General features: G+C 41.7%; 1 protein-coding gene across 5 annotated transcripts in view; it reads left to right on the top strand.

Moving 5' to 3' along the window:
- The window catches only part of SLC4A4 (solute carrier family 4 member 4), a 351,984-nt gene that overhangs the window by 30,032 nt on the left and 300,953 nt on the right, over positions 1 to 20,999 (top strand). For 2 of the 5 annotated variants that reach the window (XM_019829398.3, XM_019829396.3), the window contains exons 1-2: positions 15,382 to 15,544; positions 15,893 to 15,966. In XM_019829398.3, the coding sequence (XP_019684957.1) occupies positions 15,453 to 15,544; positions 15,893 to 15,966 (166 nt within the window). In that variant the 5' untranslated portion in view covers positions 15,382 to 15,452. Of the gene's footprint in view, positions 1 to 15,381; positions 15,545 to 15,892; positions 15,967 to 20,999 lie in introns of those variants that run through there. The other 3 variants (XM_019829399.3, XM_011281724.4, XM_023253060.2) reach the window with 3 other exon arrangements.

Here is a 20,999-nt window from a genome sequence, read left to right as displayed (position 1 = left end):
TACTTTCCGTAAAGTTTAGGAGGGGGAACCTTCTCTCATCCTTTGTTCCTGGCTCCTACTCTGGGACTCTTAAACTTAGAAAAGACTTTAGCAGAACTACCTGGTTGTCTCTTCTATTTGATGCAGAGAAGGAGCATGGTGTGAGAGTGCTGGCCTTGGCAGAGCTGGCTTTGATATTCCATCTCTGCCACTTGCTAGCAATGTCACCTTCACAGACTTGTGCCTGTCTGGGAAAAGGTAAGGACCCTGATGTGTAATAATACCAGCTGCGTGTGTTGCCTGCAGCTCTATGCCAAGCACCAAGCACACAGGATACTTCTGTTTATATTACCTCATAGCTTCCCCACAGTTAAACAATGTGGGGATTACTAAATCCATTTATCAGATGAGGAAATTGAGACTTGGAGAGTTAATAGCCTGAATTACATTCATTTTGTAAGTATTCTTTACTAATTTTTTTTGAGAGAAGTTTTGCGAGTGGGATAATGTCGGGAGAATCAGAATTAGGCAAGAAATACCAGTTTGGATTTGCCCAGGCACCAAAATTTAGAGTGTAGTAGACTAATCCTTACTGAGACTGAATAATATGTTTCTACTAATGAATGGATGGTCAGTGCTAATGACAAAGCAGTCCCAATCAATAGTGTAATGAAGCAATAAATGATTTGGCTACTAACAAAATGGCATTTCTATAGCTTAGTGAGTAGTTTTTCTCTGTAGGTGCTTATTGTATGCTTGCCTTCCAAAGCCCTTCATAAACAAAAAGGAATCTGTGAACATAACAGAAACGGGCATCCCTAAGCTGATCGTCGCTTCCATTTGGTAGAAGAGTGCCATCATTTGTTCTCAGCTGGTCTTTCCTGGTGTGGACTATTGGTTTTACCGAACTGTGAGCAGAAGCAGGAAGACTAACAAAACAGACCTGGAGGTCTCTCCATCAAGGCTGGAATGTGGTGGTGACAGTCTTACTTGGACTGTTTTTGGCTCTTCCTTTTCACTGTGGCTGCACCTAGTAAGCTGCGAGAACTATGAAAGTGAAAACACATGGAGATTTGGAGAGAAAGTAATTGTAAACTTCTTCTAGGACTCTTCTTGGCAAAGGGAATTTTTTTTTTCTGATAGTCAAATGAAGAAATAATTCTTCCTTTTTAATTAGTGGCTTGAGAAATTGATTCAAGTTGGTAATAGCTCACAAGCAAGTCCCAAATGTTCAGAGAGGGAGTGTTACAATGCTGAGCAGATCTTCAAGAATGAATTGATGTTTTACTGTAGTCTTTAGCTGTCCTGTGTTTATCCAGATGATAGATTTTTGTAATAGGGAGAGAAACAAATGTAAAAAGTTGCCTTAGAATATATGTGTATGTAATTTCTTCTTGGAGTAGGTTCATTTCAACTGCCTGTGGTTAATTTTATTTGTGATTATCTATTAGAGATAACACTGGCATATATTCTCTAATTTCAGCTATTCGTTTGATGATCTTTCTAACCAAATGCATTCTGCTTCCAAATTATTGTTGGAGTGCCATAATTATATATGGTTGTTTGAACCCAAACTATATTTCTCCATTGAAAATGATATTAGAGTGATGTGTAGGGTTTCATCTGAGCTCATGCAAGTCTGTTTCACCTATCGTGTACCTAAAGCGATCCTTATAGCACTATACTGTTATTAGTCATTTTAATGCTGTTAGTTGATAACCTATATGGTTCTATCACGTAGAGGCTTTATAACCTTGTCAACTCGCTTATATCTTTAAATCTTAATTTCATCAACTGTGCAATGGGGATATTAATAGCATTTATTTCATGGGCTGATAGTAAGGTTTAAATAACTCAAAAAAAGCACTTATTACATTAGCTTATATTATTATTACTATAATTTGGCTACATTTGCAGTAAGTTGATTTTTGTGAGTTGGCTTTGTAACGTAACCAACAAATGTAATAATCTTTTCTTTGGCAAAAATAGGTGTCTGTGTTTGGCAAGAAGAGAATAATATGGTGTCACCAAGAATATCCTTCTTGTGCTTTTCCCTTTTACCCCACCAATGTCCAGCAGCAGGAGGATTATGATGGTTTTTAGGTACTTTTTGTTCTTCCAAGGTCGTGCACAGATAGATATTTGTACGTACAGGCTGTCCTGACTTTCATGGGTTCAGCTTTCATACAGACCATGCTTGGACGTATACGAACCCCCATAATTCACCTTTCACATTCTGCTTGTGCTTTTCTGTGTGTTCACTGAGGGGTGGAGGGAGATTAGCAGTGAATTCTGGGTGGCACTGCACACAGCTTGTGGTCCAGTTTTGTCAGCATCACCAGGTTTATGTGCGTCTCAGTGTTTTCTGCTGCAGGTATTTGAGTGCTCTGTTGCAATTGCTGTGCCATTTTACACAAATGTGGAGAAAAACAGAAAATGCTGATGCTAGTGCTCAGACACATAGGTCTCATAAACTTTGTTTTGTTTTGACTAAGGTGGACAGGATTAGCCATGCCAGTCAATCAAGTGCTCGTTGCATTAGAGCCTGTATGTTAAGGTGTGAAGGAAAAGAAAAAACATGTTGAAATGCCAAACACACATTTTTGTTTATTATGTCTAAAATGAAGGCTATTAATGTGGGTTTTAGAGTTTTTTTTATTCTTTAGATACAGAACTATCTTTATAACATGTAAATCTACTTGTTATGGCTTTTGTGTTCATATGTGTTTTATGGAATGCATTGGGAATAGAAGAAGGGAGGCTTATATAGGAGAATTTAAAGTTTTTTCTTTTTTTAAATTTTTATTATTTATTTATTTTGAGAGAGCATTGGGCATAGAAGAAGGGAGGCTTATATAGGAGAGTTTTAAAGTTTTTTTTTTTTTTAATTTTTATTATTTATTTATTTTGAGAGAGAGACAGGGAGAGAAAGAATCCCAAACAGTCTCCACCAGTGCAGAGCCTGACACGGGGCTCGGGGCTTGATGCAGGGCTCAATCTCATGACTGCAAGATCACAACTGAGCCAATATCAGGAGTCAGATGCTTAATTGACAAAGCCACTCAGGTGCCCCTAGTTTTAAAGTTTTTTAAGAAGCGTTTTATTTTGGCAGATTTCAAACATGAACAAAAAAAGAGAAGAAAATAGTACAGTGAACCCCTATGTACCCATTACCCAGCTTCAACAATCACCAACACATTGGCAGTCTTGTTTCACATTCCTCCCCATCCCCTTGTTTTCTTGCTGGAGTATTTTATTTTTTTTATTTTTTATTTTCAACGTTTTTATTTATTTTTGGGACAGAGAGAGACAGAGCATGAACGGGGGAGGGGCAGAGAGAGAGGGAGACACAGAATCGGAAACAGGCTCCAGGCTCCGAGCCATCAGCCCAGAGCCTGATGCAGGGCTCGAACTCACGGACTGCGAGATCGTGACCTGGCTGACGTCGGACGCTTAACCGACTGCGCCACCCAGGCGCCCCTTTGCTGGAGTATTTTAAAACAAATCCCAGATCATATCATTTCACCAATTAATACTTCAGTGTTTATTTCTAAGAAATAAAGACATTAAAAAAATAGCCTCAGTGTCATTATCATACCTGATAAAATTAACAGTAATTCCTTGGTGTCATCTAATGCTCAATGTTCAAGTTTGCTTGATTGTCTCCAAAAAGTTTTTAAAACAGTTGATTTGTTTGAAGACACATACTGCATTTGATAGTTATGCCTGTTGGTCTCTTTATACCTACCAGGTCAAAGAGGGTGTTTTCAGGTTGAAGAGTCCCATACTTCTGCGGGGTGGGCTGGCTCCTTGACAACAAAGGAAGCCACTAGGGTCAAATAAGCATTTATTCTGTCCTTAGGCAAGAGATGGCAAGTCGAGGGCATTTCCCCCCAAAATGGAGTAGGTCTGAGTATGGAATTGGCAGTCTTCCTGTGTCCTTCCCATTCTTATAAAATTAACTTAGAAAAGTTATTGTTAGAAACAGGTTCAAATGTATTCCTTTATTATTTAAAGCATAGATTTGAATCATAGCTGTTAAAAAGCCATCAATAAGTCCATTCCATGCTACCTGATACCTACGTATCAATCATCTGCTTTGGCATCTTCTAACACCAATGTTGCCATCCCCGGGATAAATTTATGTAGGCAAGGATTCAGGTGGCAACTACTTGAGTCATGAACTTCAAGGCTAGTTGGCAGAAGTTAATAAAGATTATATGGATATGGAATGCAGAGTGGCTTTACTTCTGAGCACTGACACGTTGCTCAGCACCTTTGTAAGGCTCAAGTCACACTAGACACTGGGCTTATGGTGTGTTGGTCCACTCTTTGATCTACAGACACAGGACTGAATCAGGTTCTGGCCTGGCTGTTGTGGGACACTGAGCCAGTAGACTGCCTGTAACTTCTGTGCTACACTAGCTATGGCCCCTGGAAGACCTTCTGAGTAGAACTAGGTTCCAGGAAAGACCTTACTGGAAATGTTTACATAATGACAAAGATTTAAAAAGTAAAGAAGACTGTAAGCTTGAGGAAATAATCACTTCTGCTCAGAACTGTTCAGTGGTTTCTAGTTGCTCAGAGTAAATGTCAAGGCTTTAGAACAGCCTCCCAGGCCACGCAGCGTGCCCTTTCATTACCTGTATATCTCTGACCTTATGTCCTATTCTCCACGTTCACTCTCCTTTAGTCACTTGTCTCCTTGACGTTCCAAGAATCTGCCAGCTCCTTCCTGCCTCAAGGCCTTTTCATTTGCCATTCCCTCATATACTCACTTCCTCACCTCCATCAGATCTTTGCTCAACCATCACTCAGTGAGATATTTCTAACTACCTATTAAAAACTGCCCCCTCCACATCCCACCCTCACCCCGTCCTTGTCCCACCAGTACGCCCTAACTCTCTTTCTGACTTACATTTTCTCATAGGAGACTCACCTTCTATTTTATACAGTTTACTTTTAAATTTTGTTAATTGTCCATTTCCCACCATGGATTCATCCTTAGTGCCTAGGATAATGCCTTGTTATAGATGCTCAAGAGATTGTTGAAATGAATGAATAAACGAGTTAAACTCTGGAAAATTTGATGACATTCACACAATGAGGGATTCCTTGCAGAAAATGAAGGCCACACTTTGAACAGCCTTAAGGAAAGAGATGTTTTAGTAAGAGAACAAAGAGTAGTGTCTTTGTTGTTCATGCAATGGTGAACACTGCTCATAAATTTTATGAGATAAAAGTTGTTTTCTGCTTAGTAGCATCACTCATATGGTGAGTGATGTACTCTTGCTTTTGATACAGTAGATCCTTGGCGTGTGTGAACCTAACAGTTGTGACTTCAGCTATTTGCTGGTAGCCCTGAATGGTTACACCGTGTAGTCATTCGTAATTTGTAGCGATGCATGTGGTGAACTTCTGTGCCTGTGGTGAGCCCAGGCTGAGCCTCGTGGATGGCCTACCTCCTTGTGTCTCAGGTCACCCTGGTTGCTTTCTGTCCCTTGAGAATTCCAAAACTCATAGAGTTATACTTGACCACATGATATATCAGAAATTGTGCATTGGGATATTTGTGAATTTGGACACTTGCAAAATAAGGTTAGGGGAGGCAATGTCTCATGAATGTCAAGGGTCTGTGTACTCTGTAGGTATTTGATGAGTCTGCTCTTTCACCAAAAGTCTGTTTAATATTTGTGATCCCAAGTTCCTAAAGAGTTTGGAACAGATTAATCAAAACAGCCAAAGAGAGGCAGCATGATATGCAGTGGCTAAGAACACAGACTTGTGGAGCTAGACTGCTTTGGGTTCAAATTCTGACTTCAACAGTTATTAGCTGTGTGACTTTGGGCAAGTTACTTAGTGTCTCTGTGCTTCAGAGATAATGAGGATAAAAATGGTACCTATGTCATTGGATTGTACCAATTGTGAGAATTGATTGAGCTAATAGCATTTGTCAAGCAGTTACAGCAGTGGCTGGCACACAGTAAGCTCAAACTAAGTGTTTGCTAAATAAGAATAAAGATATTTATTAGAGAGGCCTGTTAGGAGATGCTTCAACCTTTGACCAGTAGGCAAAGCAAGAGAAAGAAAGAGGTGAGTTGTAAGTGATGTCATCTGTAAGCATATTTCAGTTAAGTGATATGAAAAAATTCTTGAAGGTAGTGTCTAATAGACATGGATTATTTAGTTATGCAGGAATATAGTGGAGTGCTTAAAATTGTGGACTGCTTTAGATGGCCTGCTTGGTCTTCTCACATCACATTGTACTGTGTGATTTGCAGTAAGTTACTTAACGTCAAAGTACATTAAGTCTAAAATGGGTATGTGAAAAGTACTTACCTCATGGAATTGTCATAAGGATTGAATAAAAAAAAGCAACAACATTGTACAGTGCTTAGTACAATGCCTGGCATGTGGTAAGTGTTTAAAAGTGGGAATTTTTTTTCCCCTCCAAATTAATGGATGATGAGAGCCCCCTAATCTCAGTTCCTACATTGTTCTAGGTGTTGAAATCCTTTGGCCGGAATTCTCAGTCCTGTTACTGAATCAGTCCGACAAAATTTGACAGCATTGAGAAAGAGAAAATGCACACATGATGTTTAGCACAGTGCCTGGCAGCTAGTGAGAACTCAGTCAAATGCTAGGAACCTCATCCCTGCCAGCAGCTGTGGTGGTTCAGGATGGGAGATGTGAGCAGTATGGCCACCGCATGGGGTAGAGGACGGAAAGGAAGGCACCTTTCTCCAGAGTCCGCTCTGAGTTTCAGACGTGGGTAGGTCAGGAGCTGTACCTGACCAGCACCATCCACCTGCCTCCTCCCAGCACTGTGTCCTGGAGCAAACTCCTGCTCCTGATTCCCTGTCCACCTGCCAACCTACATCTGACTTGAAGCCATGGTAAAGTCCACAATAAATGTCTGCAGAATCATAGACTGAAATGAAATGTATGAATTAACTGTGGGTATTAGTTATCGGTGCTATTCTTGTACTAATTACTATAAATAATTACGTATAACATGTGAAGTTTGGCTAAAATTTCCAGAGCTCAAGGTTTGTATTGACATTTCAGATCCCAATTTCCTCTACAAGTAGCTACTATGAGTTTCTTTATTGGTTTACCTAAACCAGTAGGTTTACCGCTGCCTTCTCTTTTTCTGCTGCTGATTGGGCTCTTGCTTTTGGCTGAAGACTTGGCAGTGGAGAGGAGGAAGGGGGAGAGGATAGACCTGCCCACTGCTGTCCTTCTGGTTTCTCACATGGAGCCTCCCCAGCCTTTTCATCTTGCCTGAACCCTCTCTTAGGGCCTTTCTGATTTTCACAGCAGCACACATGAAGAAGGGCAGTTGAAAGTTAAAAGAAGTGAGAAGCGAGCCTACTTTTCCTGCCCCCAACAGTAAAAACTCCGAGAGAACTTTCAAAGGGCAAGGCGCTGAATATCTGCACTGAGAGGAAGCAGACCTCTCTGTTCTTCAAGTGGAATTCTGCTCAGAGGCAGCGTGCAGTGGTTGTGGAAGCGCCTGGAAAGGCTTGCTAAAACAATTAAAGAGGGTATGGCTGCGGGTGTGGGCTAAATCAGGGGAGGCATCTGAGGGGGTCATGCAAGTCGTTCCCTGTTTAGCATTCAATGCCCTGTCCAGTTATCTCTCCCTTCATCTGTCAACACACCCCCCGCCCCACTGCCCCTCAACTTCCACACCTTTCGTCACCCCATAGTTCGTATATCTACTTTGCTACCAGTTCTTTTTATGTTGCTGAGTCTGTTGCAGCCTTTCAAAAGAGCCCAGTCATCAGTCTGAGGACCGAGTAGAGGAGACCTTGTCCCATCAGGGAGAAGATGGGAGAGAGGAGTTTGAGCCTTTTGGTGATGGGTGACAGGTTAGCGCCGGTCTCCCTGCTTGGTATTCCCATGTGTTTGCTCCTGGAGACAGAATTAAGGCCTTCGGGTCCATGTAGGACTGTTAATTCTCTGACATTCTCTGGGCCCCGGGACCTTCGATTCAGATTCAGCTAAAATTAATTGAGTTCATTTACTCCAGGAACTTATTAATCCCTTGTATGTCTTAGGAAGTGTTTTTAAGCTCATTTAAAATGACACTGAAGTGACAGGTTAGCTGACTTTGCCAAGGTTACACGGTTACCACAGAGTGCATCTGGGATCTGTGCTGTTTTGCCTGACTCCGCATACATGTAGATGGGCCACCTTCAGTATCGTGACCCTCATGTAAAATAATGTTCCTGAGGAAAATGTTTTTAAAAAAGCAGAACTTTTTGAAATTTTTATTGAGCGATTTATAGATGCATGTGCATATTTGAGAAATAATGCAGAGATTGTTTGTACACTTTGCCACTTTTCCCCGATGTTAACATTTTATAAAACTTCAGTACAATGTCACCAACTAAGATATTGGCCCTGATATGATCCACTGAACTTCAAATTTCCTCAGTTTTACTTGCCCGCATTTTTCTGTGCGTTTGTATGTGTATATTAAGTTGTGTATAATTTGATCACCGTGTAGGTAGCTACCTACCACCACCACAGGTAAGACTAACTAGAGTCAATTCCACAGGATCCTTCATGTTGCCCTTTTATAACCACAAACACCCCCCACCGCATCCCCCCAATATCTATCCGCTGGCTACCCCAATCTGTCCTTCCTTCATATCTAGAATTTTGTCATCTCAAAAAATGTTATGCAAGTGGCATCACACGATATGTAACCATTTTGGGATTCGCTTTTTTCACTCAGCATAATCTCTTGGAGATTCATTCAAATTGTTTTGTGTATGAATAGTTTGTTCCTGTTACTGCTAAGCATTATTCCATGGTATGGATGTACCATACTTTGTTCAAACATTCACCTGTTGAAAGACATCTGGGCTAATTCTAGCTTTTGGCTATTACAGATAAAGCTGCTGTGAACAATAGTGTACAGGTTTTTGTGTGAACATAAGTTTTCATTTCTCTGGGATAAGTGCCCAAGAGTACAAATGAACTTTTAATGCAGTTCATAAATCCAGAATTGTGTTTGCGTGATCCTGCTCCGGATTACACTTTCACCTTTTATCCAGTCTGCAGTCTGATTTCGTATGGGGCCGTCACCCATTTCTCCCTGGCCCTGGGCCTGTGTAAATTTCCAGACTGATTAGGGCACTCCTGAACTCCACGGACGGGATTTGCTTTGCTTTGCTGCCAGCTGCTCTTGGGGATTCTTCTCTTGCCATTAGTCATGCCTGTCAGGTATGCCACGCTGATGTCTCTTTCCCCCAACATGCGTGTCCAGAGCTCTAGCAGTTTCTACAGTTAAGTCAACAGCTGTGTTCTTGTGTCTTCCTCCCTGGGGAGTGAACGGCCCTTGTGAGACCTGCTGAAGTTTCCAAGGGAACACTTGGAGCATTTCCTCTGCCCTTGCCCTCCGCTTCCCTGTAGTGAACACGTGTCGCCAAAAGATGGCAGTGTTCTTTGCAGCCACAGAGCTCGATCACCCCTGTCTGTCGCCTAAGGTTTGGAGACTTGATATTGTTCTCTAATTGTATGTTGAAAGTGTGGAAAGCAGATTTTCCAAAACAACAAAGGCACCAATAAAACGCTGCGCAGTTTAAAAAATTTGAAAGAAAACATCATGTTTGTAAATGATTTGTAATGAAAATCGTTCCCCAGTTCTTAGAGACGACTTGAATAGGGAATAGAATTCAGAGATATGTGTGTGAGTGTATAATTTTAGATGTCAGTACTGATTGTAGCTTTCTGTGTGGCTCCTGAAAAAGACCTGTGAAAATGCTGATTTTTGCCTCCCCTCTGTTTTAAGATCACAACTGGCAGAGTTGCAGGGACGACCTGCTTTTGAGTTCTGAGATTTGAGACTGACACCTCTTAGTCCCTAAGTAAAGGCCCTCATACATGCCGAAGATATAATGTTCATGGCAGCCATGGCCAATGATAATAAAACTCCTTACATTCTAGTATTTGTCTGCCCCTCTGCATGCATCACTTTGGTGTGTGTGAGGGCACGTGGGTAAAGAACTGTTTAAACATTTGCTATGTGCAGGAAGGCTGCAGTAAAGTGAGAGATTATGGGGTTCATTGCATGTTGTAAACAGATCAAGCTAGTGAGGATAAAGTGGGGTGGGTTAAAATACGAGGTTAACTAATGCACTTTGAGCTGTATGAACAGAAAGAATCAGCACTGTCAGACTCAGGTATGGACATGTAAAACCTGGAGCTATTCTCTTCCATAGGACACCATCCCCTGGTGTCTTTTTGGGAGTCGTCAGAAAGGCCCAGTGTGGAGGGCGTCGAGGAGAGAGGGCCAGGGGCTTTGGATCTGGGGCTGCAAGCCCCAGAGTGGATCCTTCATGCACGGGCCAGCGTGCCAGGGTTGGAGGATCTGTTTTCCTCTCGTCCGGCTCTGAGCGCTGCTGCTGCTGCTGCTGCTGCTGCTGCTGCTCCTGCTGCTGGGACCCTGCAGCTCACCACATGACCAGGGGACAGGTAGCCCCGCCTCAAGCAGTGGCCTTTTGGCTAGTGCATCCCTCGGCAAAAGCCGGAGGTTAAGAGGAGAATCGCTCCGTGTGAAGTTCTAACCCCGAAACCAGATGCTGTTACTATAGAGACAGTGAAATGCTGCCGTGGGAGGCATAGCGGGAGGGGTGGGAGCAGGGCGGTGGGAGGGCAAATGAGGCGAATCTAGAGGCCAGCGTGCCCGAAGACCTTCAACCTTTAGCAGCACTGTGACGGGCAGGCTTGCGTCCTGAAGCCTGAGTGCTGGCAGCCCGCCACTTGCTGACTGGCTGAGTGGCAGCTGCTCGCGCTGTGTGGACTAGCTGGTGAGCACGTTGGCAGTTGGCGAGGGCTCCGGGGGTGGGAACTCGGAGGGGTGGAATGTAGATGGGTGCCCGAGGCCCAATGGTTGACAGTTTTGCACAAATGTTTCTCGTGCCGGGCTTAAGTCACCCTTACAAGCCTGCTCAGTGATGAGGACCGGCTGGTGAAAGCCGGTCCATTTGGCAGCAGATTTGACATGTGTTACAGTTAAATCATGTTAGTGTCCCAGAATAACGGAGAATAAGAGAAACCCCACGTTGGGTGTGGACTTTGGAGGAAGGGGCCTGACTTCTTCTGTCAGAGGCCCTGTGGAAGGAAGGCAGCACGGGCCCCATGTGGATTTTATACTGACTGGTATGACCCTTATCCCCGTGATGCTGGTGAGAAGCTTCCAAATCTATTCTGAACTTTGCCTCATGCTGGCGATGTGAGCAGCTCGGAGAGCTGTTTTAGAAGCATGCTCCTTCCCTTCTTTCTTTGTTTGCTTGCAGCAGAGGCAGCTCGTGTGAAAGGAACACTTTACAAATGGATTTGGGGGCCTGCTTAGGGATTGGATGAGTTAATTTCTTCCTCCTGATAGAAAGGAAAACTGGTTGGGTCAGATGGTCATGTTAAAAGATATCTCTGTCTTACTAATAATAGCAAGCAACTGTGGAGAGGCTTTTAGGAGGGGAACACAAACCCAAATAATTGACGTTTGTCAGTATGAAGATGGAAGAAAGTTGTTAAGTCCCCTGTAACTTGGTGCGGAGGCACTTGCTTGTGAAGAGGAGAGGGCTGCTTTGGAGAAAGGCCACTGTGACACGCAGGTTTTATGTTTTCAGTCTGTGGCGCTCTTTTTTTTTTCGCTTCCTACAGGGAAGAGGCTGCTTCCAGACGCTCCTCATTGTCCCTCGGAAGGAACTAGGTTTCTGATTACTTGCTATGTATAGTCTTGGAGGGAATGTGAAATATGTATCAAAGAGCCAAGGAATGCACCCATCATTATTTTCGCTAACTCAGATGGTGCACGGGACAGTGCTTCAGTTAGGCTCGATGGTTCCTCCTCCACCTAGGAAGAGGGCTCTGGGCATTAAACTTTCCTTGGTCTCCTTCAGTAGCTACTGATTTTCTTCCTTTACTTTTGCCTCAGTTGCTTGTTGCATGCCATTTTAGGAAGGGCTTAGGTACAGCGGCCAAACATTTTATTTAGGAAATGCATAAAATGTCACTAAAGGACTTTAGGATCAGCTTGATTGTGGTGGGGTGCAGAAGCGATGTTCTACAGGAAATTGTTGGATCCTGTAGACAGACCGCTAAGACAGGAAAGGGTTAGTGCTGAGAAGAAATGTGGGCTAAACTGCTCTTTGTTTTCCAAAGGGGAGACAGGACTATTCACATGCCTGCAGTAGTATAGCCCTCCAGGATTTTGCTGTGCTTCTGAGGTCTTCAAAAAAAGTTTCCCCATTAAGCTGCCATCCTTCTCTATGTCTACAAGTGTGTTGCTGATGACCTCTTGCCCTTTGGACTGACTGTCCCAGATTGCTAGGGGAAATCCTCGAGAAGGCAGATGGGATTGTAGCGGAGCCCTGTCTGTCTTGCTCATCACTGTGTCTCCAGTGTCTAGCAGTATGCCTGGCACCTAGTAGGTACTCAGTATATATTTGCCGAATGACTGAGGGGATAAGGGAGGAAAGAGAAAAGGATTTGATTGAATGCCCTCTGTGTGTCTAGCACTGTGTTTGGTATGTTTCAGGTGCTGTGGTCATTGTCAGCAATGACCTCCATGTTGCCAAGTCAAGTTTTTACTTCTCTGTCTCCATCTTTCTCAGCCTCTTAGTAGCAGTACCTCCTTGACATCAATCTTTTCTGGTTTTTCTTTTACCTCTGACTGTTCCTCTGCTCGGCTTATAAATGTTGACATGGTCCAGCACTTGGTCTTCAGTCTGTACCTCGATTTCTATATTTTCTTCCTGCATGAGCTCATCCAGTAATAGGTGCAGGTTACCAGCTTTGTTCATTGATCCTCCAGCCCTAGGCTCGTGAGCTCCAGACTTGGACATTTAGCTGTGTCCCTGATGGCTCCTTTTTTCATATGAAATAAGCATCCCCACCGTAAAGTGGCCAGGAAAGAACTGTTGATTCCTTCCCCACAACCTGTTTCTCCCATAGCCTTCTCTGGGTTCCTAAGATAGTTTCCTGGATTCTTTGGTCTCCTGATTATCCACTTTTCACATAGCAGCCAGAGTGATTCTTGAAAAAGGTAAAATGGCTCGGGTCATTTTCTGTCTTAAAACTCTTAACTATAGTCAGTAATACTGTACTGCATATTTGAAAGTTGCTAAGAGTGTAGATCTCAAAAGTTCTCCATACAAGAAAAAAATCTTGTATGGTGGTGTGGTGACAGATGTTAACTAAACTTACTGTGGTGATCATTTCGCAATATGCACAAAAATTGAATCATGTTGTACATGTGAAACTAATATAATGTTATATGTTAGCTTTACCTCATAAGACAAAACAAAACAAAAAAACAAAACAAAATTCTTCAGTGGCTTCCACAACACCTAAAATTTCGACTACTTCCCATGGCCTGCATGGGCCTGTTTCCTCCGGTATTGTCAACTACTGTTGACCTTCTCTCTGTCCAACCTCACTGACCTCATTTCTCATCCTGGAACTTGCTATACTTGTTCCTACCTTAGGGCCTTTGCGTTTGCTGTTCCCTTTGCTTGGAACACTCTGCCCTCACATCTTTAAATACCTGGTTCCTCCCTATCATTTTTGTCTCTCCTCAAATGTCACCTCCTTGGAAGCGTCTTCTGAACCACCTTATGCCAAGTAACCCCCTGCCTCATTATATTTTGTGCAAAGCACTTAATGCTATCTAAGATTACCTTGTTCATCTCTTTATTATTATTTTATTAGGAATTTTATCTGTCATATTAATGAATACATTCCCCCTCCCTCTGAGGAGTGCCTGGATGAATTGGTAAATATGTTGTATCATTTAATCTTCATGGAAATCTGAAGCTCAGGGAGGCTGGTAAATGATTTGACTTCTCAAGTCTTCAAGGCATTTTCTTTTCTACTATAATCCTGATGGCTGATCTATGTCCTATTTGCAATTAGTTTCATATTTTTAGTTTGAGTATAGAGAAGGAAAAAGACATATATCAGGATAAACTATTGCATACAAGACCCATATCCCTGAAATAAGATATTCTGCAGATGTCCAAAGGCAATGAGTTTCTTTAAAAAAATTTTTTTTAATGTTTATTTTTGAGGGAGAGAGAAAGAGAGTGCAAGCAGGGGAGGGGCAGAAAGAGAGAGGGAGACACAGAATCCGAAGCAGGCTCCAGGCTCCGAGCTGTCAGCAGAGCCCAAGGTGGGGCTCGAACTGAGGAACTGCGAGAGCATGACCTGAGCGGAAGTCGGATGCTTAACCGACTGAGCCACCCAGGTGCCCCAAAGGTAATAAGTTTCTTAATGGCACTGTTCACCAGTAAAGGTTAGGGTAAAAAGAAAGAAGGAAAGAAGAAAGGAAGGAAACTTACCTTCATTAAACATGTAGTAGGCACAAAGCACAAAACTGAGTGTTTTCACGTATGTTACCTAATTTGAATCTCAAAGCAATTCTACAAGGTTGATATTGTTACCCCAGTTTAATAAGTGGAAAAACTGAGGCTCACAGAGTTAAATACTTTGCTCCAGGTGATACATATATTAAGTGGAAGTGCCAGATTTTTTAAATCTGAGTCTACCTGACACCGAATTTCTGACTTTTTATGCTCAGATGGTTGCTTTGCAAGATGGATATGCTCCTAAAATAGAAAAGAGGAAAATGTGAATTCAGTGCATATCCACATAGATTATAACAAATATCTGAAGCACAAGAATAAGTTATACGGACAATATGGAAAACAGACTTACAATATTCAGTGCCTGAGCATATAATTGGATGAATAGAATACAGAGTGAACATTTGGTTCTCTGGCAGAGCTTATGTACGGTATGACATAGAGCAGCTGTCTCCAGAGAAAGTTCTTTGTTTCTAGACCGGTGCGACACAAGCAGCATTTGAGCAATTCGGGATTTTTTTCTGCTTTGTCTATAAATAGAGTTCATGGAATTCTGCATGTCAAAGTTAATGCAATGAAAAGAAGTCACAGAGTATGGAAATAAACCTTAACTCATTCTATAAACTAAGAAACATGTTTGGCATCAGGAGGCCGTATAAACGCTGTCATTACTTGGATGGATTCTGAGGTCTTATTTAGCATATGAAATTGCAGAGCAGATCCTATTATGTAAGGAGATAGGAGGACAGCATAATGTGGCTATAAACCGAAGAACTTTGTGCCCTTCAGGGAAGAGTTAACAGGATAGATATACGTAGAGATGTGTGGTAAGAATGTGGAAAATGAATGAATGGGTGGCATATATATGTGACTGTTGCTGAAGCCGGGTTGCTGGATAATCCTCAGATGTCAGATTTCCGTAAGGCCAACATGTGACTCAAAGCTTGCCACTCAACAGAGAATACTGGGCTGTGCTGGTATTAAGAGGCTGGCTGGAAGCTAGGCTCCCACTGTGCACTAGCCTAACTCCCTGTCGTTTTCTGTGTGTGGGTGGGTGTGCATGTGTGTGTGTGTGTGAGGGTATACATTTTTATGCAGTGGGTGTTTAAAGAGCTAAGCACTGAAGCTGGATTTCCACAAACGATCATCACGAGCACTCCAGACAAACCAAACTTCCTCTCTTGGTATTTTTTTTTTTTTTTTGCTTTCATCTTTTTTTTTTTTTTTCCTTTTTGCAAATCCCAAAGGGAGAACCCCTAACATCCAGCCTATGGGATTGAGATGATTTTCTCTCACCTGTCCATGTGGGTGCCCTCTCAAGGTTAGAACTGAAGCTATGTGGGACCGGCATATTCTCAAGCACCAGCTAAGAGGAGCTGCGTGAAGGAGTAGCAGACACCAAAGGAAGAGTGACTCTGCCCTGTTAACATGAACAGCAGCTTGCAGGTTAACCTGCCCAGAAGCTGGGCTACTTCAAGTGGCTCACTCCAGGAGAAGTCTGAGCATTCTTTTTTTCTTTTTTATTACTATAGGATGGAGGATGAAGCTGTCCTGGACAGAGGAGCCTCCTTCCTTAAACATGTGTGTGATGAAGAAGAAGTAGAAGGTGAGCTTCATGGGGCTGGGGAGGTATATGTTCATACACTCGTGTCTTTGTAGATAATAGCATCCATACATTTCATAGATCTTAATATTCTTGAAGTTAAAAATGAAAGCTTTTCTATGGAGTTTTATTAGTCTGCACATTTTGCCTCAACACAGAAAGTAATTTTAAGAACTTCATTGGACCATTAGAATCTGAATCAGTGTGTTCCTGCATGGTTAAAAAAAGGGGGGTGTCTTACTTTTGAAGCAGGTGCCTATGGTAGCTGTGCCTTTCTGTCTAAAATACATGTTTCGCCACATAGTTACCACCTTGCAATGACTAATTCAAAGAAGCTGCTAGATTTATCTAAATGTATTTGGCAGCATCTTCTAATACTCTTTCCTAAAGCTTGCAGGGTAGAGAAACAGATGTTATAGAAGGAGAATGATATCATTGTTGCAGCAAAAATGGGTGTAAACTGAGGATAGACAGAGAGGTAATCATGGATGAGTTTCAGTTAGGAAATGATGGACAAACAGTTTTTTACTTAAAAAACCTCCAGGACCTCTTTTGTTAATGTTTCCCAGTGTCTGTTAAAAAAAAAAATAAGAGTTAAATTTTAGTTAGTGCTATTATGCTTTTAGTGTGCCTCTCTTTTCTTGTCTTTTGACTTATCAATAATGTGGGAATAATACTGTTTATTTGATAGTGAAAAGATAGGGCTTAATTAATATTTTTTCAAGTAATAATGTGAGGGCATCACAGATATACAAGGTACTATAAATATTTACAAAGAGATTTAAAAAAATAATCAGAGTTGTAGACAGTATTCCTAAAGTTAAATGAAACTTGCAAGTGAACTATGTCATAAATTCTGCCCTTTAGAATCACCTGAGAGACAATTCATACGTGTTTTGGAAACTGTAGTCTGATTGGTACCATTTGGTAAACATTTAATGCCTACCCAAAACTTGGACCAGTGGGGTGGGGGTGGGGGGGGTTGGAAAAAAGAATACTGTGTGTTCTGGAGTCATTCTTCAACCAGACTGAAGACCAGGTCCTGGGCACGCGATGCTCTCGTGCCTCCTGGAGTTGGAATAGTGTGGTCATTACGATGTTTCTCACGTTTGCTTACTAAGTTTCTTCTGACTGTGTAGTCTCCTCACCCCCCACTTCCCTCCTTTCCTCATTTATGTTCCTGACTCTGACTAATAAGAATTTGATGCCCAAGTTACTTAGGAAAAAGGAAACTACAGTATTTTCTTTCATATTGTTTTATGGGTTCCTTGCACTTTTACAACATGACTGTGGGAAAATGTCAAGTTAGTGAGAGCAAAATAGTAAAACTTTTGTCTTAAGATTCTTGTGCCCCTGTGTTAAGTCTCCGTTGTGGTGACTCTGTCACTGTCCTAGTATTAATGAGGAGATAAGAATCTTAAAGTTACAGCATATGAATGTAAGAAATATGGTAGGATTGAATGAATGTATACTTTTGGGACAATTAAAGTTGAAAAATCAGCGAGAAGGCTTGGGAATGAGATGTACTGCGTGTGTGTGTGTTTTCCTTGAGAATAATGTTCTCGCTAAGTTCACAGGAGATGTAAATCACTTCTTGGGTTTATAAGGTCTGTAGGATTGACAGCACTCTACTGCAATAGGATATTGTACATGGGTTTCTTAAGGTGTTCACTAAGAAGTTGATTTCCCAAAGTATTATGCTCGATTTTCAAGCACAAACGTCATGAACAGATCTGTAGGCAAGTTTCTCTGAGAAGAAGCAGAAAGACAACAAAGCGTGATAGACACATCTGTAAAATGGTTTGGCTTTGTGATGATTGAACTTGCCTCATGGCTGTTGTGTATTTTTGTATTCTGATACGACTTGTGTTTTAATGATTATCTTTCATGTTGATTGGAGCCTGAGCTGATTACACTTCTTTTGAGGCATGTTTCACTAGATGCCTGTTCCTGAATTTTGAGACCCTCTAAGGATGGTTGCTTATGGTGTCGTTATCTGGTGGAGAATATCCACCAGGGCAGGCTCTTCTACAGTACAATCTTGAAACTGCATTTAGGAACTATTTATTTCTAATTCAGTGCCTTCTTAGCTGACCCTCTCATTTTCCTCACCTGGCTTCATCTTGTGGGAGTGGAATCACTTAGATTTTATAGTCACTCCAGGTGAAGTATAAAGATGTTGAAATGGATGGGTTTTATGGCTTATTCATGGTCTCAGTGGTTGGGAATGAAAACTGTCAAGACCTCTAATGAGGATTCATAGTTTGAAAGGGACTGTTTTCCTCAAGGACACGAGTCCATCTCATAGCTTTAACTGCAAAGAGAAGGGTGTATTTGAAGGAAAGCAGACTTTTCTCTTTGTTCTGAAGTGGTTGAGTTTCTGGTGCAATTATGGAAGGAGTTTTAAGCATCAGAAAGCCCAAGTGCAAGGAGCGGGCCTACCTTTCATTTATATTATTAAATGTTTCCTTTTATCCACATAGGTATTTCTCTTCTAGGGTAAACATGGTTGAAGTATAATGCAGCACACTTGGCAAAAGGAAACTTAAAATTTTGTTGTTTGAAGTAATTTGCACCAATCAGATATGCTCCCAATAAGCGATTATGAGGGTCACTGAGGTCCAGTAGCTCTTGTTACTTTGAGGTGTTCGTGCTTTTAAAAGTCTTCTTAGGGTCTCTTAATTTGTGATCATTGGATTCAGCTCAGCAGTTCTTTTACCGCTGTCGTTCTGTGAAGGGGCGACAGACTGAGCCTTCCAACCACACCCTCAGTTCACCTGGTTCAACTTTACTCTCTGGGGGTGGCATGATGCTTCATCCACGGTCTAAAAACTCAGTAGAAAACCATCAACTGCAAAGCTCACTGAGAATAGAGTGAGTCAGAAGAGGAGTCATCCTCTGTTTAAATAATGAATTTATGTGGGATATATTTAAAGACCTAAACCTCATTTTCACATAATTTCCTTCGTGTGCATTTGTGTTAATGATTTAAAGAGATACTCTTTAAAAAGGCAACCAAGTACCACTTTAATCTTTAAAATAAAGAGAAGCTTTTATATCTGTTCTTTCATTGGTTACCTCGTATCACTGTATGTGTATGCATGTATAGTTTTGTAAAGTTAACATTTTTTGGCACAGAGGGGTTACTGTGGATATACTCATTTAAAAATGTCATAGTATCAGATACTCATACTTGTTTCTGTACCAAAAGACTCCAGCTCCAGCCTCGGCACTTCCACAGAATTGGTCTGTAGATGACAAATTGGTAATCGACATCACCAGAATGATCCAGAAACGCTGGCCATGAGGGACAAACACGCTAAGTTTTCATTTCGAACACACTTAGGGGAAATTGCCGGATTTTATTCTGTGAACCAGGGTTGAGATCTGAAGAGTCCCAGGTAGCTTTTTCCAAACAGAAGGAAATCCTATGGATGTTTTATCCTTAAAAAAGGCAGCCAAGATTTTGGATCTGTATGATATAAACAGATTACTTAATATTCTCATATTTTGCAATAGGGGAAAAGAGCAAACTCCACCTTATCCTTTGAGATAAGGCCTTGGCTCTGCAGGGCTAGGTAACTTCCCAGCAGGCGTTGGCAACTCTGACTTTATGAGGAGGGGCCTTTTCTTAACATGGTCTAACCAGCAACTCAGGAAGCATAAAATACAGCAAGACAATATTGGCTGAAATGTGTCTCCATTTCTGAAGTTGTGATCAGTGCTCTCAAAGCTGTTATGATATATTGTGGTGGTTTTCCTCTTCTGTTCAAAACCAAGTCCAGAAGGAAGTGTGCTCCCATCTGTCCAAATGGAAGAAGAATTTTACAAATTCCCATGTCTACTGATGGACATTAAAGGAGAGAATTGTTAAAGATTCATGGAATTTAAGGGAGGATTATTTTTAGGGAAATAAAAGCAAAAAAGCAGAGCAGGGTCTGGGACAGAGTAGATGTTTCCTAAATATTTGTTACAAGAAGGAATTGAATAAGTGAATATATAATACAAACTACGTAAAGCATAGGTAGGATTACTTTATATACTCCTGTAACGTCTTTGTTTAAATTTGTAGTCAGAAATTTGGTTCCCTTAGTACTCTTAATCAAATGAGACAATACAGCCTCTAAAGATCCTGTCCTTGCTGTTACTGCTATTTGATTTTGCAGAGATCACTGACATATTTATATTGTTTATATGTCCACACTCATAAGTAAAAGAGGACCCTGAAACATGTCCGCATTACTCTCTTTCCTTCCACTCTGGTTTTCGAAGAGCGAGGCTACACTGATGAAATGGTGACGATTGTCTTTTTGGAGGTCAGGATCTCAACATTTTACTGACATGAAATCATAATGACTTAACCCTATTTTCCCTAGAGGATATCATGATGACGTATTTATGTGTATTGGAGGAGGTAGTATCCTAAGGAAAAAGTGGGGCTGGGTGGACATTCGTTAATAATTACAATGGTTGAAAACGTAATTGCCAAGAAGGAGTGAATGAAAACCTATCGGATGGGAAGGGAGGGGCCAGGTTGGAGCTAGGGCTATTCTGAGCACTGGGTGTAAGTGTCCGGTTGCATTTTGCTGACCTCTTCTCCGCTGTTCGCTCTTATTGCTCAGAAACTGTGTGTACAGAGGAAACACTTGGGCGACTATTGCTGAAGGAAAAGCCTTCTTAAAAGAAACCTGTATCCACCCACCAGAGAGCTTTAAAGAAATGTGGCGAGGTGTGTAAGGGTTGATCCTTGAATAACAGCGTGGGTTTCCCAGAGCAGGTTGTGCTCACACAGACCTTTCTCAGTGCCCTGCTTCTTTCCCATCATGGCCTCAGCTGAAAGCCCGCCAGGGTCCCTAAAGCAGGCAACACTTAGCTCAGGAGCTATTTGACACCTCCTGCCACATCAGTGAAGTTAAATATTTGCATATAGAGTTCTTTAGCTTCAAGGGAATCCAATGGTAGTTCTATGGGTTTTGAAACTGGAATGAGACATTCCTTCCCAGAACTTTCCAATTATAGAGAATTTCCCGGTTAGT

The sequence above is a fragment of the Felis catus genome, chromosome B1 (genome assembly GCF_018350175.1).
Source record: "Felis catus isolate Fca126 chromosome B1, F.catus_Fca126_mat1.0, whole genome shotgun sequence".
In the NCBI taxonomy this organism is placed as follows: domain Eukaryota; kingdom Metazoa; phylum Chordata; class Mammalia; order Carnivora; family Felidae; genus Felis; species Felis catus.
Note: the sequence above shows the minus strand (reverse complement) of the source record. Positions and strands in the feature narration are given on the sequence as shown.